At 39.8% G+C, this 17,007-nt stretch overlaps 2 protein-coding genes across 2 annotated transcripts; one reads left to right on the top strand and one right to left on the bottom strand.

Annotated features, from left to right (window-relative positions):
* Positions 1 to 1,186: 1,186 nt before the first annotated feature.
* slc25a47a (solute carrier family 25 member 47a) lies at positions 1,187 to 6,087 on the bottom strand. Its single transcript, XM_069158499.1, has 6 exons — positions 5,913 to 6,087; positions 5,061 to 5,104; positions 4,899 to 4,970; positions 3,234 to 3,413; positions 2,777 to 3,041; positions 1,187 to 2,448 (listed from the first exon to the last, which is right to left on the bottom strand). The coding sequence occupies exons 1-6, from the start codon at positions 5,947 to 5,949 to the stop codon at positions 2,135 to 2,137; spliced, it is 912 nt and encodes a 303-aa protein (XP_069014600.1). The 5' UTR covers positions 5,950 to 6,087; the 3' UTR covers positions 1,187 to 2,134.
* Positions 6,088 to 6,485: 398 nt separating this feature from the next.
* LOC138203546 (mitochondrial basic amino acids transporter-like) lies at positions 6,486 to 15,877 on the top strand. Its single transcript, XM_069158501.1, has 4 exons — positions 6,486 to 6,719; positions 9,428 to 9,471; positions 10,096 to 10,179; positions 12,347 to 15,877. Exons 1-4 carry the CDS (start codon positions 6,692 to 6,694, stop codon positions 13,079 to 13,081), a joined length of 891 nt encoding a protein of 296 aa, XP_069014602.1. The 5' UTR covers positions 6,486 to 6,691; the 3' UTR covers positions 13,082 to 15,877.
* Positions 15,878 to 17,007: the final 1,130 nt, after the last annotated feature.

The following is a 17,007-nucleotide window of genomic DNA, read 5'->3' as shown; positions in this document are numbered from 1 at the left end:
GAAGCATGAGCCAATTACACATGTAGAACAGATGAAACCAGTCCTTTAACTCATACCTCGTGAAGTTACTAATCTTCAGTTCACACAAAAAGTACCCAAAGAGAGAGCGAGAAAAAGATATATGGAGTTATTGCAGCAATAATGTCTGTGGGCTGGTTGGAGCGCAAGTGGTTAATTCAGTCAGTTCTTAAAATGTTTCCAGGATTCCACTTGATGTTGCTTGCGGGATAATCTGATTGAGTTAATTATTTCATTGAACAAAAGGCCTGTTTGTGCGGGTCCCTCTGGCTCAGTTTGGATGTGATTAGAAAAGGTGGCAGTGACATTCAACAGGCTTTTGGAGGGGATGTAACCCACCCAGTGACAACGTTGGAAATTTTAGGTTGAGTTAGTACTGTTGTACTTCCCTTTCTCCACACACCACCTCCAACTAGCACACCATTATTCTTGTATTCATTTACTGTGCGGCCGCAGTAGTAATCTTTAATTTACATTGTCACAGACCATATCCGAAGCATAAAATCAGTTATTATGAACAAGGCAGTTTCTTGTTGGAAATCTGTTTGAGTGGAACAAGTTAGGTGTTAGGCTGCGTACCACAAATCAAATGCCCGACGTATACATCACAAATTAATAAATGAATAGTCATCAAAGGTTTGCATTTTGCAGTTTACTACATGACATTAACCATAGTAAGGTGGTTGTAAATTTGGTTTATTTAACTATGCCAACAGTATGTCTGACTTTTGTAACGTGAAAGTACCAAGTTCCTTTCTGGTATTTCTTAAATTACATTTTTGACAGGATGAATCATTCATTCATATTCTCAAACATATTCATTTGAATTTTACCGAGTTTACAGTATAGCCACCTTATTCTCTCGAATACTTAACATTTGTATATTGTATCTACACGACCCATGCCCTGACACCTGGCTCTTCTTTGATGTGACTGATATGTTACCAATTCAGTACACATTTCATATTCCTGTATACATTACAGTCACTTGGTTTTGTGCTGCTTTGGGCTCTGATGAGGTCACAGCGGTCAGAACTAATTTTTGGTCACTAAATATTTCAGCATCTGAATATTATGAATAATGTTGCAAACAAAATTATTTGTTTGGTTTCTTTTTAAGTTTTATCAGTGAAATTAAAAGTTTAGAAATGAAGAGATTATGACAACATTTTAAACAATCATTTCCTCAAACTGTCTTTATTATGGAAGGCACAAAAATCATTTTCATCACAGATAAATTACAATAAATATCATTCTCATATTCTCCACATTTGAAGAGACCTGACTTCACTGTGTCCATCCTCCGACCTCAAACCCCGGAAACTAAACCAGCAGTGGTTAAAATGTAATGTTTATTTGGATAAAGCGGAAGACAGAATGAAATCAAATGAGTTTAAAAAAATCTATAAAAGGGCTCCACATTATGATTTCAGACAGTTTGCCTTGAGGTTGTTAATGCTGGTTATAATGGCAGCAGCTTTTGCAGTGACATGCCGAATGTACTTATCCTGACTCCCTTTTGTATTTCATCCTGACTCTTTTTTTTTTTTTCAGTGTAATTCTTGAAATAATCTATGCAGTTCAACAGGGTTTGCAATATCACAATATTATAAGTTAAATATGATATGTTTAAGCTCCATTATCCAGCTGTAACATTTTGCTAGAAATGAGCAGTGGACGTAATAACATGCATGTAACATGGGCCTGGACGGGTAACAAGCTTGCTAAACTGTAAATTAATTCTAAGATCAAGGCCTAAAATGCTGTTGAATAAAGTCATATTAAGTCCTAGTAGTCTCAGAAGTAACAAGGTTTCTTGGTACACTGCTCTTCTACAGCCATGAAGTAAACGAGAAAGAAAAAAAAGTAACAAGCTGGTAAAGGAAGCCATCTAGTGGTCAGATGGATTATGGTACAATTTGTGGCACCAACAGTGCCCATTACTGACTGCTCTTAGTATTAGTCAGTCTACCTGAATGTTGTATTATATGTAACAGATAGCTCTAATGATGGCTGACACAATCATCCCTTTAAAAGACTGCAAATGCAATGCAAAAAAATTATACCATTTGACGAGGACAAACAAATCCAACATTATGACTGGAGGTAGTTGACGCTAATCGAACCTGAAACGAGGCGGGTCGACACTTTCAGGTCCGGCACGGAGAAAATGGGTGAGAAACTCGTATGTAAAAAACACCACCATGTTTACGGGGAAAGCGCGCAGACAGTTGATGCCCAAGCTCTTGAAGAAAACCCCACCTCCCTCCACCCGCACAGTCTCAGTGATGCAGTGGAAAAAACCCTTGTATCTCTTGGTCTCCTGCGCTCCGTCCATCTGCAGGCGGGCTTTGATCACGTCCATGGGCGTTCCTACGGTCCAGCCTGTCATTCCTGCTACGCCACCAGCGAGCATCACGACACTCCAGTCTGGAGGAAATTAAGTTAAAGAAGATGCTGACATTTAACTTTATATTCGTCAAGGAATTTAGATCATAAAAGCCAAGAGTTTTGGCATCCCAGTTGCTCTATGAAATGCTTATTGTCCTCGGAACAGGCACTTGAAGCAAAAGTAAAGCTAATCTTAAGAATATGAGCAAGTCTTTGCAATTCTTTAAATTCACATTTAATGAAATGCAAAAAGAAATGTGGCGTTGTTATGTAACACATGACTCACAGCTGTGATTGAAAACATGAAAACACTCGTAAAAGGAGAACAAGATACAGAACGGCAGCCTTTTCCTGCTTCTTCCCTCACCTAATCTTTTGGTGCTGCTGTCCGTCAGCCATTCACAGATGGTGGCGTAAGTTAAAAAGTACGTGGCGTACGACGGCCCATCTCTCAGCATGAGCGGCAAAGCTCCTCTGTAGAGCCCCATGAAGCCCTCCTCTTTGATGATGCTCAGCAGACAGTGAACTGGACCGTGGTACTTTGGTTTGGGCATGTTGCCTCCCCGTCGCTTGGACTCTGTCTGACACTGCAGACGTACTTTCACGATGTCACCTGGAGACATCACTGATATCTGTCGGAGATAATAAAGGACTCAGCAGATGACGACAGATAAATCTAAACCCACGGCTATCAATCTATCTGAGAATCAAAAAGAGACATTGTATACTTTGAGTTTTAGGTGAACAATGCCAGTGAAATAAAGTACATTACTGAGGTGCATGATTCAGCAACTTTAAGAAGTTTGTAAAATAATCTTCGTTACCTGAGCTATACCGCCCGCCAGTCCAGACAGGAAGACTTCTAGCTTGGTGTTTGGACCACTACCAGCACCTCGCGCCTGGCTCAGACACTGCAGGCAGTTCCTGTATGTGCCGAACACCACTGAGGAAGTCATGAAGACCGTGGCGATGGGTAGGGACATGCCTTTGAAAAAGCCATGCACCTGGTGGCACAAGAGGGTGAAAAGAAAACACGTAGAGGAAGTAAAGTAAAAAAAAAATCACAATGTAAATTATATTTCCTGCTTCCCGTCTACCACTTCATTTAATTATTTTAGTTTAAGTTTCTGTCCAAGAAAAATTGGACGGTCAACTCCATGTTCAATACTCAAAAGTTGTCAAACAGGATTCCCGCTCTTATCTTTGAGTGACATTAGGCTGGTATGACAGACTTTTTTGATAGCATCCTCCTTATTTTACTTTTAGTAACTAAACCTTGCACAGTGCTGTATGTGTTAATCTGTGACTCTACAGCTAGAGGACAAATATTGACTGTAAGGCTGACCTGATACTTTTCTTTGACCATTTTATGACTGCAACAACTATAAGTAGCCTGGTCTCTAAATATGCAAATAGCACAGACTAACATGGCAGCGCAATTAGCTGCAGATGCTCAGCTTTCACTTTGGCAGTTAAGAGGAAACTTAAAGGTAACTTAAGTGAATACGAACAACAATATAATATAGAAACGTATTCTTAATTTATTGGTCCACTTATTAATGTGGAATGCTGTTTGACATCCAAGGGAAAGCTTTAACCTTGTTTAAAGCCAACTTTGAGGGTTTTTATTTTTTTACTTTGTTGTTATCGTTCATATTTTTTTTTCTATTCAGACAACAATGAAATTAGTTTTATCTGAAAAAAACAAAACAACAACAACGCTTGTCAAACGTGAATGTGATTAACAAAAACACTCCAAATTCTGTTTAAAGCACAGTTTCTTTCCCCCATTCAGACCACATTATGCCAGGAATATATATGTAAAAAAACACAAAACACTATAACTATACAGTATAAGGACAGAAAGCATTCAAAGTTTGTTTAGAACACAACATTTTAGTTTCGTGAAACCTTTTTTTTTCCAGGTTTTTGATGTAGACCTGGTTTATTGTTGCTGAAATGCTGAAATGCTGATTTACTGTTATTATTATTTCACCTTTCGGGGTTTTAATAATCTGAACATGGGTTTTAAAAAGCCTTAACTGGGATGTTTAACACTTTTTTTATTTCACAATAAGTGATTCAAATTTGGTCCGTGAGCATAATATAAGCCACCAGCTGTTGGGGAAATTTGTCAGTTTGCTCTTAAGGAAAATACGAGATATTATTTTCCAGGACATTTCAGTTTATTTGACTTTCACTCTTGTTTTTCAGGACCAATCTGTGACACATTCCCTACATGTGGGCTCCTTTTCACTATTATGTCAGCGTAGCTCGTCCTCATGGATCCCTGGACTCGATGAGCTCGATCTTTCGCCCGACTCGCACGTGTTCTCCCCGGTAAGGGTTAAGGTTAGGGTCGGGGTTGTCTTTTCTGGCAGCCTCATTCTTAACTCATGTGATTCTTTTTAAACACCATTTGTGAAACTTTTTTTTTCATACAAAGAAACTAGTAGACTACAGTGTAGACAAACACCAGTTCCACTTACCCCTTCTTTTGAAAATGTCGACACTACACAATGATATATTCCAGTGAACTGTTTCTGGGTTTGGATCCGGACCTAGAAAGATAAAAAAAAAAAAAAAATGTCAGGTATAAACGTTGTCTACTATGTCTGTTTCAGCCATATGCCCCTTACAGTACTGTATACCTTCACAGTGTCCAGCGGGTAGCCAACTGCAACTCCACATGCCCCTGTGTGTTTTCAAAGAGAAGAGAGCATTAAGGACACAGCAGAGATGCAACGATGTTCAAGGATATGGACTTCTATCTGTCTCACGTCTAATCTCGTGAAGCTGACAGGGAGGTCAAATGTGGCAGTTTATTGCTGTCCTGTTTCACCTCATTTAAAGGATAATACCTTGACAGATAGTCAGGAAAAATACGTAATTTGAAGACATACTTTGAAGCTCATCAGCTTGAATTTGGAAATGTGAAACTGTTTTTGACAAATATGAAACTTTTCAGGGAACACATTTCCGCTGTAAGATGGCAAAAGAAATTGTTCCACCACATGTATGATAGGTTAAGTGGGCAGATTCCCTGATATGTTTACCCTAACCATGCAACTCCTTATGCCTAAAACATAACCAACACTGTGGGTCACAGAATCTGATGAGTCACACATTTTGCTGTAACACGGGGACAGTACGTCAGTGTAGACCCTTCAAATACTTGCAGATCACAAATTGATCACGTGAACTTTAATTAAGCATGTCAGGATAAAAAAATATCCTGAGAGTCAATTTGACGCATTTATGTTCCTTGACCGCTGGATTAAATTAATTACGTTCGATTTGTGTTGTTCGTAACGCCAGTTTATGCAAAATAGACAGCAAAGAAACACGCACTTTTAGGTTCGTCTCAATCTAATCGCTGTTATAGTTATCGCACCATGCACATGTACATGTGCGAGTTTCCCAGACAATACCACAGCTAACTAATGCTAACTTTAAAAAAAATAAAATAAAAAACAAAACAAACTGGTCTCATTACCAGTTACCTGCAAATGATCCGGATACGAAATCAGCGATATGCATCCTGTCATACGATCATTCGGTGACTGTCCGACACACACATGCCAGAGCTGAGCCCATTGCTCTTCTAGCATGCGCTGCTACATAATCGCAACCTTGAGTTTGTTGCTGTTACATCACCGCGTTATGGACACTGCTGCCTTGACTGTCAACGGTGGCGCCGATTTTACCCGAACATTGCCGAAGAGTGCAGCGTGTGTGTGTGTGTGTGTGTGCTTTGTACTGTGCACTTGAAAAAAAAAAAAAACACGTTGTTAACGGATCTCTTTAGGCTCACCGCCACATGATGTCATTTCATGAAGACGTATATTTATTAAACATTAACGATAACTGTCTGTGAAACTCATAAAAACCGCCTCTACGCACTTGACTCGGCGGTTCAAAAACCAAAACATCAAGCGGCATTTTCCACACGTTTTAAAGTGACGAGGATTACGTCACAAGCGTGGGTGTCGGCGTCATACCTTCGCTCTGATTGGACAGAAACTCGAACCGAAGCCGGTGGATTGCCCCGCCCCCCCCTTCTTCGTTACTTCCGTTGACGCTAAGTGGCTCGAATAAAACCTCCATGATACAGGCAGCGGGGAGGGAGACACAAACAAACAAACAAACAAAACACCGCAGCGGTTCACGGTAGGGCGTGGAGGTCAACGGGAGAGCGAACAGAGAACGAGCTTCACCGGGTGACCCGCAGAGTGTAAACTGTGTGTCAAGTCCTTCGGCGAAGTGACATTGGAGAGCGGTGATGGACTTCGTTGCTGGGTGCATCGGAGGTAGGTAGTCATGTCATGTTCGCGCTGCCAACTGTCAGACCATTACAGCCGTTGTTGACATTTAACGGCTGTTAAATGTCGTTAAATCACGTCAAATGTCAAATCACGGTGGATATATATATATATATATATATATATATATATATATACTGATCCAGATCCACTCACCTGTGTCCAAATAACATCTTGGTTCTTCTGATTTCTTTTTGGTGTTCGGGTCCGTTTGACTTTCAGTCACAAAAACAACATCAGGCGACAAGTTAGAAGGAAACAAAAACAACAACAACAACAACATCTTTTTTTTACGTTCAGTATTTGATTGAAGTTGGAAAACGAAGCAAAATTTGGCCTTCAAGATCGACGGCAGCTCAAACTTTTATCTTCTGTATTCATTTTGTTTGAGTTGACGTATTTGTGTGATTTAAAAAGCGTTATTACTCACAACATTAAATTATCTTTTGTCTACTGGATCAAAAATTCAATGAGCCACCTCCACCAACCAAAAAAAGACTATATATATATCTGTGTTCAAGATTTGACAAGTCTAAGCAAAGTGGTTTGAGATCTGGATCAGTTTAAATGTGGTCCATATTTAAAATATAAATATACAATCTGTGTTTCTTACTTGGACGAATAAAATGATGTTTCTGCAAATCTGTGGGTTTCAAACAGTGTTGAAGGCATTGGCTGCAAGGTCTAACTACCTTTCATCCCTTTAATTTTATGTCCAAAACAATGTGACCGTTTCATAACTACGTATTGAATATATGGATATATATGGTAACGTTATTCGATTTCATTAACTTAAACTCGAGAACGCGCATTTTAAGAACTTGTGTGGGAAGGAAATGCTGATGTTTACAGCAAAAACGCTCGCTCACGTCTTCCCGGCGTCACTTGTTCACCCCGGTGAGAACTGAAAGCATGTCAACACTACACACGAGCAACCCAAGCTTTAAACTAGGACAGCTTGGCTGTTTCAAGTTTCCACACACACACACACACACACACACACACACACACACACACACGCCATACCCAGATAGCATGAATCAGTACACACCCCTTCAAAGACCAATCCCATGCTTTCTTTTGATGCGGTGGATGATGTGTCGGACCATGTGGTTTCATACATTTCAGGGATCCGTCTGCAGTCAAATGAGAAGCCGTTTGCTGCGGTTTAAGAGTGGCCTACTTTGTACTTTGCCCAAAAGTTTGCAGCGAGTGAAAGCCCACATGCTCAGATATTTTAAAAAAAAACAACAACGGGTGTGAAGTTTCTTTTTTTTAAACTATGACGCAACACCCTCCTCTGCTTGTTTTTCCTTGCCTCAGATCACCAGCAGATTGAGGTCAATGACCGCTCGTCATTGTGTCAAACACGCCGGCTTGTGTTATTTTCCTGGCCTCCAGCTGGGACTCTCTGATTGGTTCCTTTTTACAAATGGGTCACGTGACAGCGGGCGCTTATGTAGGATTAGCTAGCCGTGTTTGTTTACTGTGGTGACACGGGTAGCTCCGTCACTTACAAGTCGATTTTGTCAACATTGTCTTGATATGATTATATAACATTGGGCTCGTCATTAGTATGATTTAGACCGTGTGGAAAAAAAAACAACCAGTGGGATTCTTTAATTGACACGTTGAATATTTAAAAAAAAAAAATAACAGCAACAACCTCTCTCCTAATTCAAAACATGAAAATGGCAGACAACTATTTGATTGCAAACTTGTGATTAATCAGAATAATAATTATTAATAATTAACTCATTGGCTTTTAAGTTATGAACATGCAGAAGTTCTTGACCTCTTGGTGGGAATAAATGGATGAAATCTTCTATCCGGTATATACGGTCTAATTTCATACCATAATATTGATATGAATAACGGTATAATATATTTGTGTGTAATCTGTTAAAAAAAAACAACTGTTGACTGGTACTATAACCAGCAGTGTCACAGTATTAATGGTCGGTAACATGTCTGAGGCTAAACAGATTTGCATTGCTGCCTCATACTGGATATGGCATGAGGTGATGGGAAAGAGGCGAGCTTGCGTCATGGGATTCTTCTTCATGTACTCCATCGTGCTGGTTTCCTATGTTAATACTTAATGCTGTTGGCCACCAGTCCGAGTGCTATCGTCGGCATATACGTTTCAACCTCGACTCGGGTGAGAATCCCTAAGCGGCGTCACAACATGTGCGTGTGCTGCACAAGCCCAGGTTATGTAACTTTACGTAACAAGGCCCGCTCAAGAAAGCTTTGGAGGGTGTCGATGCTCAGCCGGTTGGCTCTGGATAAGGCGGTATTAACCTGCTTACGCTAAAATTACACTACGGCAGCAAGAGATCTGGCCATCAAAGATGGGTTATAAAGGCCCGATGTGTAAGTGGGCGCCGATTGCTTAAAATGCATTAAAAAAAAAAAAATGTAAACCCCTAGTTCTGAGAGACATGTGCACAGGACCTTTCAGAGGCGAACGCTCAGAGTTCACATGGTTTTGATATTACGGAAGTAACTCTGGGTATCAGTATAATGTTCAACCTGCCTATTAGTGGGTTACACTAAGCTGAAACTGCATTTGTAATGGAATAAAATACTTGAAGTCAAGAGAGTGGTTTTATTCACCAAGGCCCTCCCTTGTTTAGATTTAAATCAAATGATGGTTAGTCATATTTTTTTGGGGGTTGTTGTGTTTTTTCCAGGTGCTGTTGGAGTTTTGGTTGGACACCCATTTGACACTGTGAAGGTGGGCAGAAATATTCTCTCTTTGTGTACATTTGAAAAAAAAAAAATTAAAAACCGAAATGTTTCTCTTATATTTTATACAAATGTCTCAGTCCTTCACTTTTTAAAGAAACACCAATTTACCTAAATATGCTTTATGAATTTAATATATGTATGCAGCGAACTTGAACATTGCCTATAATGTTTCTCTTTTCCTGTTATGAGCTTGTTTATACGCTGGCCTACACAGTCGTTTATGCATTATTTTATTGACTCGTTAGCACATTGTTTATGCACTATTTCATGCATTCATTTATGTCACGTGAGTTTTTACATGGAGCTTTTCCACTGAACTGATGCAATGTGTTTATTTTCTGGGTTAGTGAACCGGTTTGTTTTACCGAGTTAGACGCGTGTCCGGGCACTTTCAGTTAGACAATGATTATATTCTTTGTAAAACACGTACATTTATGTGATTTCTCCAAAACACTACTCGAGAGCAGTCAAGAAATAAAGAGCCCTGATTTTAGGTTTGTGTCCTGTGATAATTCAAATTGCACCAGGCTACACATTTTTTTAAACCCTGGAAAACTCTATTTTTTTCCCCCAGAGTTTAACTGATCATTGTGAGTGTTTTCTCTTCCAGGTGAGACTGCAGGTCCAGAGTGTTGATAAGCCTCTGTACCGAGGGACCGTTCACTGTTTCCAGTCCATCATACGACAGGAGTCGGTATGTTGATTTCTTTCCGATGCAAATCTGATACTAATATCGGCATGCTTTAATAACCCTGACAAGTGATGATGTTTATGTACTGTATGTTTTCTTGCCTGGCTCTGATGTCTGTCATGGTTTTTGAAATGAGTCCTGTATTTGTTCCTGTCGCTATGCGTCATCTATGTCAGTGGGCTGTAAAGCTGGAGGCCCGCTGACACCTATGCAATAGTTATGTTTGACAGAGCTATCTTTAGCGAGGTCCAGCTATTATGGCTGGAACAAGATGGCTGCTTTGGCCTGTAGGTTGAAGTCAGTGAGGTCGGAGTGACCTGATAGTAGAGTTATGTCAGACACTCTTGGTCTTATGACAGAATGGGACACTTTAAGTTGAAACGCGTCTGGTGGTAGTAAGTGTAGATGTTGGATTGAGTCCCACTTATTGTTGATATTCAATCTCTATCCATTTTTTTTCTCTGTTGACTTGAATCATGTTTTAATTACAAACACACCAAAGATAACCTCAAATGTTGAAACTGAGAAATTGTATTGTTTTATGAAAAATATGTGCTTATTTTGAATATGATGCCGGCAATTTGCCACAATTCTGTCTCTGAGCTCCTTGGACAGTTCCTTCGACCTCATGATTCTCATTTGCTCTGACATGCACTGTGAGCTGTAAGGTCTTATATAGACAGGTGTGTGCCTTTCCTAATCAAGTCCAATCAGTTTAATTAAACACAGCTGGACTCCAATGAAGGAGTAGAACCATCTCAAGGAGGATCAGAAGAAATGGACAGCATGTGAGTTAAATATGAGTGTCACAGCAAAGGGTCTGAATACTTATGACCATGTGATGTTTCAGTTTTTCTTTTTTAATAAATTTGCACAAATTTCTACATTTCTGTTTTTTTCTGTCAAGATGGGGTGCCGAGTGTACATTAATGAGAAATAAAATGAACTTTTTTGATTTTAGCAAATGGCTGCAATGAAACAAAGAGTGAAACATTTAAAGGGGTCTGAATACTTTCCGTACCCACTGTAATGGTTCCTTCCCAGATGTGCAAGCTACCCATGCCATCACGGATGCTGGCTTTTGAACTGTGCGCTGGTAAAAGGTTGGGTGGTCCCTCTCTTGCAATTTTTACACTCAGTAATATTATCTTTAATTTATTGCACTACTCGCCCACGCAGTCTTTCACAGAATGGCTAACCCTCCCGATCTTCACTGCTGAGAGACATTTTATAAGCAATAATGTTACTGACCTGTTGCAAATGAACCTAATTATTTGTGAGATGTCTCTGTGGGTGTTTTTTTTTTTTTTTTTTTTTTGCATTACACAACTTTTCCAATGTTTTGTTGCCCCTGTCCCAACTTTTTCGAGACATCAAATTCAAATTGAGCATATAGTTTTTATAAAACAATATCATTTCTACATCTCAACATTTGTTATGTTGTCTTTGGTCTGTTTTCTATTAAATATGGGTTTATGTTATATTACATTTCATACAGCGTCCCAACTTTTTGGAAAACGGGTTCGTAATTAGTGATTTTCTTTTTTTTGTGTGTATCGTATTTTTAATTCTTAGTAATGCCGTGGTTTTTTTTTTGGATTTTTTTTTTTTACATCTTTCACTATATACTACTGTAGGCACCTTTATTACATTTATACTGTCTTGAATAGATGAAGTAACAGGTGTCTCTTTCCAGCACTTTGCAAAGTTAGGGTTATGATGTAGCTTGATGTTTCTCACTGAGAAGAACCCGGTCTCATACCCAGTTAAAAGTAATAACAAAACATTGCAAATACTCTTCTTATTGTAATACAAACATAAGATGAACCACGCTGCAAGACTTGTTACTAACTCTATTCTGTTTATACTGGCAGCTCTGTAGCTGGTTGTTCTAGATACACTGTGTGCTGCATTGTTAAATTATGAGCACAAAATAATGTGATTAAACCTGTGTTTTATCCATAACGGGGCAAATCGGGTGAACGTGGCTCTAATGGGACAGTAATGTGTTAAAAGTACTTGAGGTTATGTAACTCGATGACAAATAAAGGAGACAAGTAATTAAATCAAACGTTGCTGACTCGGTGACTAAATGTGTTTGTCTATTAAAAGGGACGATCAGTCCCTGGTGATGTCTTCCCTAATGTGATGTCTCTCACCCTCACATCAGGTGTTTGGTCTGTATAAAGGCATCGGATCCCCCATGATAGGCCTCACATTCATCAATGCTATAGTGTTTGGGGTCCAGGGAAACGCCATGAGGCTGCTGGGACACGACACGCCGATGAATCAGTTCTTAGCCGGCGCGGCAGCAGGGATCATCCAGTGCGTCATCTGCTGCCCCATGGAGCTGGCCAAGACCCGCCTGCAAATGCAGGGTACAGGAGAGAAGAAGTCCTCTAGGAAGCTATATAAGAGTTCCCTGGACTGCTTGGTGCGCATCTACAACCGGGAGGGTCTGCGGGGCGTAAATAGAGGCATGGTCACGACAGTTCTCCGCGAGACACCCGGCTTCGGAGTGTATTTCTTGTCCTACGACGTGCTGACGCGGCGCCTCGGCTGTGAGCCCGACGACCGCTACATGATCCCCAAACTGCTGTTTTCCGGGGGCATGGCTGGCATCGCCTCCTGGCTCTCCACCTATCCCGTAGATGTGATCAAATCGCGGCTCCAGGCAGACGGGGTGGGCGGGGTGCACGAGTACAGCGGCATCGCCGACTGCGTGCGGCAGAGCGTCAGCAGAGAGGGCTACATGGTGTTCACGCGAGGCCTCACCTCCACGCTGCTGCGAGCCTTCCCCGTGAACGCAGCCACCTTCGCCACCGTCACCCTCGTCCTCATGTACGCCCGGGGGGCCGCGGAGGGGCCGAAAGACTGCGAGCCGGCCCAGCCCTCCGGCCTGTGACGGCACAGAGGTCTCGCCCTCGACCTGGACACTTTACAAGAGCAGAAAGAGACAAAATATCCGCATCGGTTTCACATCAGACCAGCCATTCCCAGCAAAAATTGAAGTTTCACGTTTGCTTCTGAAGATGCAGACATTACTCTAGTAAGACGGGGGGGCGGGAATTGGAGCCGAGAGATTCGTGGAAGATTTTAACAGTAGCTTTTATCCTTTGAAATATTTTGTGTAAGACACTGATCTAGATTTGTTACTGAGCAACAACACTTCTGTGACTTGGCAGTGTCTTCCGTGAAGGCACTGGAAATGGATATCTCTTGCATATATCTTGAACTGTGCAGGGTTTAACTGCATCTGTATAGCACTGATTTTTGAGTATTTTATTTTGTATTTTTAATGTATTGGAAACTGTTTTTCTGCCTTACGTAGTCCTTTTTATTTTGCGTAAGGAATCTGGAGCATATGTTTCTACCTGAACTGGTGTCCTCTGAAGAGTCAAGGGAGCCACTATTTGTCTGCTTTCAAAGCAAAAACCATTGCAGCTATAATCTGAATACCACTAAAGCACGATTAGTCGCTGCAGCACATGTTGGTGTCTGCTGTAGATTAAATAAAACATCTGGTCTGAAGGGCTCTTCAGGGATTGAATGAAAACGGTCTGTGTGTGAATCAAGACTGTGGGTAGCATTTTGGGTTGTGTTTTGTTTGGTGCTCTGTTTGACGTGCTGTGTTCTACCAAACAATGTGAAGTATTATTACTGTAACTTTACTACTGTATTAAAGGCCTAGTCCAGAAGTGGAACATGGCACTCCCCCTATTTATTTTAATTTAATTTATTTTTTTTGTAGATTTCTGTTATCGGTTTTAAAAATGTATATGTCAAAGCCCTACATGAGATTTGGGGTCAGAAATGTATGCTTGGGAGACTTTAAAATTCCTACAAAAAATTTTTTTTGTTTTTTATTGGGGCCAACAAATAACAGTAACGCAATATTTATGATGGCCCTCGTTTGTTACACTCGTATATATTACTGCAGCCAGACGTGTATTTATTGTCCCCCAGGGAACGTTTAAGATTCTTTTGAAGCGCAATCTGTTTGGGAATTTTTTTGGTTTATGTTTGAACAACAATCACAATTCTTCCCATACGGAAAATAAATTTGGTGCTTTTACAGAATGAGAAAATGCCAAGCAATTAAAAAAAAAAAAAAAAAAAGAAACTGCTTTAGCAGCGCTCTGAACAAATGCTGAATATACAACTGCACATTACTGGTAACATTTTGTTTGTTTAAACTCACCCTCTTTATAAGTGGCTGTAGTGAAGTTTGAGGGTCACATCTTAAACTTGATCAATGTGTATAGGTGCGCAAGAATAGTTGGTCTACTTACTAGGGAGGCTGTGGCTCAGACGGTAGAGTGGGGTGCACACTAATCGGAGGTTGGTGGCTCAATCCCCAGCTCCTCCTGTCCCCATGCCTAAGTGTCCTTGAGCAAGACACTGAACCCTAAAATTGCTAATGTGCTCCTGATGGCAGCACCCTGCATGGTGATCTGTCTCATTAGTGTATGAATGGGTGAATGGAAAAACATGTTAAAGGGCTTTGAGACCGAAAGGTGATAAAGCGCTATACAAGTACAGACCATTTACTTAACCTGGATTGGGGCTTTAATTAGATGTATTTATTCTATTAAATTACTATACAAGTATTGTTAATGAGTGGGAGTTGTCTGCTTTCTGTCTGTGTGCTTAATATCTGAAGATATTTGTTTGTGTTTAAGCCTGAATGTTGCCGAATGTCTCCCCAGCAAGGCGGCCAACGTGTCAGTACAACCGATAATCTGCTCCTCTAAAGGCTTCCCACGCTCTGTCTGCAGTTGTAAAACCACTATTGTCTGTTTGGTGTGAAAACTGTTCATGGAAAGGCTGTTGGAGAGCAAGCAGTCACAGCTGCACTAAAAACCTCAAGTATGTTGAATGTACCACACCTGTGCAGGTGTTCTGTCTAAAACCTGAATTGCGTTGAAGGGCAAAATTATTTGTGGGAATTCTGCTGTTAAAAGTCGAAATGTGTCGACTTTGAAATGTGCTGCTGAAACACTTGAGAATCTCCGATGCTGTGCTGCTCTAAAACGGTGTGTGGTGACGATAAATGGAAGTGGGGGGTGGGGGAATGTAAAAGGCATGACTGCTTTTTTACGTAAAAGTTGCTTTGTGTTTAATTCCTAATTCCACCTCTTTAACAGTGAATGTAATCTCCCGCTATGAAGTGGATTACATCAGAAATGGAGTGATTGCCATTGGACAGCTACTATTTAATCCATATGAGATTAAAGATGCAATATGTACAGGATGCATCTGTAATGATGCCAGATTGTTTTGAAGTGATTGATAATGTATATATATATATAACTTCAACTAACTTCATGAAAAATATCTGTTATATATATATACTGACTTCAAGAAAAATGAAATAAATACATTAAATAATCAGGGTAGTTTTCTTAAAAGAGCACTTAGTCCAAACTCATGTCTTCATCGTCGTCCTTCTTGTCTTTGGAGTCGCTGTCCTGGTCCGACTTCGTCTCCGTCTCCATGGCTTTAGCAAAAGCCTCGATATCTCCTTTGTTCGCCGCGTCCATTTTTCATAAAGTCATTTTTCATGAAGTCAGTTCTGTAGTGTTCCTAAGAATGTCTGAGTTTTAAGCTGAAACTTGATATTTTTGTGTCACAGAACCTATTTGTCTAGATTTGTCACTGAGGATCTGTACAAATGGGTAAATAAAAACAATTCAGCAGCTGTATGTGTCTTTTTAATCCAACCTACTCTACGCTCTCATTTTCAATGTGGGGCATTCAGTGGCCTCTGTGTGTAAAAAAAACAACCCCAGATGAACTGTATTAATAGATGCTTTTCCTTATTTAGTTTTCTTACATGTCACTCTGAAAATATGACTTTATTTTGATATTTCCGACAACATAAACAGTCATACTATAGCATGTCGTCCAAAATGTGAAAAAAAAGTTATACTATAGCATGTCATCCAAAATTTGATTAAAAAAAAAGTCATACTATAGCATGTCGTCTAAAATATGATTAAAAAAAATAGAAGTCATTTTAACATTTTGGATGATATACTGTAATACAACCTTTTTTTATGACATTTTTATGATATTTTCGATGACGTACTGTAATATTGCTTTTTTATGACATTTTCGACAACATACTATACAATGACACTTTTATGACATTTTGGAGGACATAGATTATGATGTTTCTTTGACATTTTGGATGTCATACTATATAGTATGACGTTTTTGACAAAATATTACACGATGACACAAGAAATGACATATCAAACCATTAGGGGGCGCTGTAGTAAAGGTCAACGCTTTTGATCGAATAACTCCTAAATAGTAAGAGACACATTCAAATGCTTTATATACATGCATTCCTTACATGGTCTGCATCTGCTGGTAAACGCCACGCCCTTTTTTTTTTTTTTTTTTTTTTTTCTGGTTTTTTTTGTTGCAAAATCACTTAAAATACAAAACCCATTTTTTTGGAACAAAATTTTAGATTCTCAAGATGAACTCCAGATTTCATTAAATTGAATACACTTGTCAAGGATGAGTCTGCTATTCAATATTAAACATTTGATTCAAATACACCCCAATGGGGTTGCCTTCCATTTGCCTTTTTTTTTTTTTTTTTTTTTTAAATTTGAATAGCTACTTATGCACTCCCAGGAATTACCTCCTGCATCTTTAACAAAGAAACCACAGGTGGTGCAAAGGTAACCTTTTGATGAAAATCAAAAGCCCCAAAAATTATCTTCTGTAAAGAAATGACAGACGTCAACCATTAGGGGGTGCTATAATAAAGGGCAGCATGTTTTAGGGAATAACTCCCAGACCGTAAATCACACA

The sequence above is a fragment of the Embiotoca jacksoni genome, unplaced genomic scaffold, assembly GCF_022577435.1.
Source record: "Embiotoca jacksoni isolate LCO1_2020_lvr unplaced genomic scaffold, fEmbJac1.0.p SCAF_23, whole genome shotgun sequence".
Lineage (NCBI taxonomy): Eukaryota > Metazoa > Chordata > Actinopteri > Embiotocidae > Embiotoca > Embiotoca jacksoni.
The sequence above is the reverse complement of the archived record's forward strand: the minus strand, read 5'-3'. Positions and strand labels throughout refer to the sequence as shown.

Coding starts and splice junctions, on each gene's coding strand:
- slc25a47a (XM_069158499.1), bottom strand. CDS start 5,949: ATGCATATCGCTGATTTCGTATCCGGATCATTTGCAG. Junction 5,105..5,912: donor CGTATCCGGATCATTTGCAG/GTAACTGGTAAT, acceptor GAAAACACACAG/GGGCATGTGGAGTTGCAGTT. Junction 4,971..5,060: donor ACCCGCTGGACACTGTGAAG/GTATACAGTACT, acceptor TTATCTTTCTAG/GTCCGGATCCAAACCCAGAA.
- LOC138203546 (XM_069158501.1), top strand. CDS start 6,692: ATGGACTTCGTTGCTGGGTGCATCGGAG. Junction 6,720..9,427: donor CGTTGCTGGGTGCATCGGAG/GTAGGTAGTCAT, acceptor TGTTTTTTCCAG/GTGCTGTTGGAGTTTTGGTT. Junction 10,180..12,346: donor CCATCATACGACAGGAGTCG/GTATGTTGATTT, acceptor CCCTCACATCAG/GTGTTTGGTCTGTATAAAGG.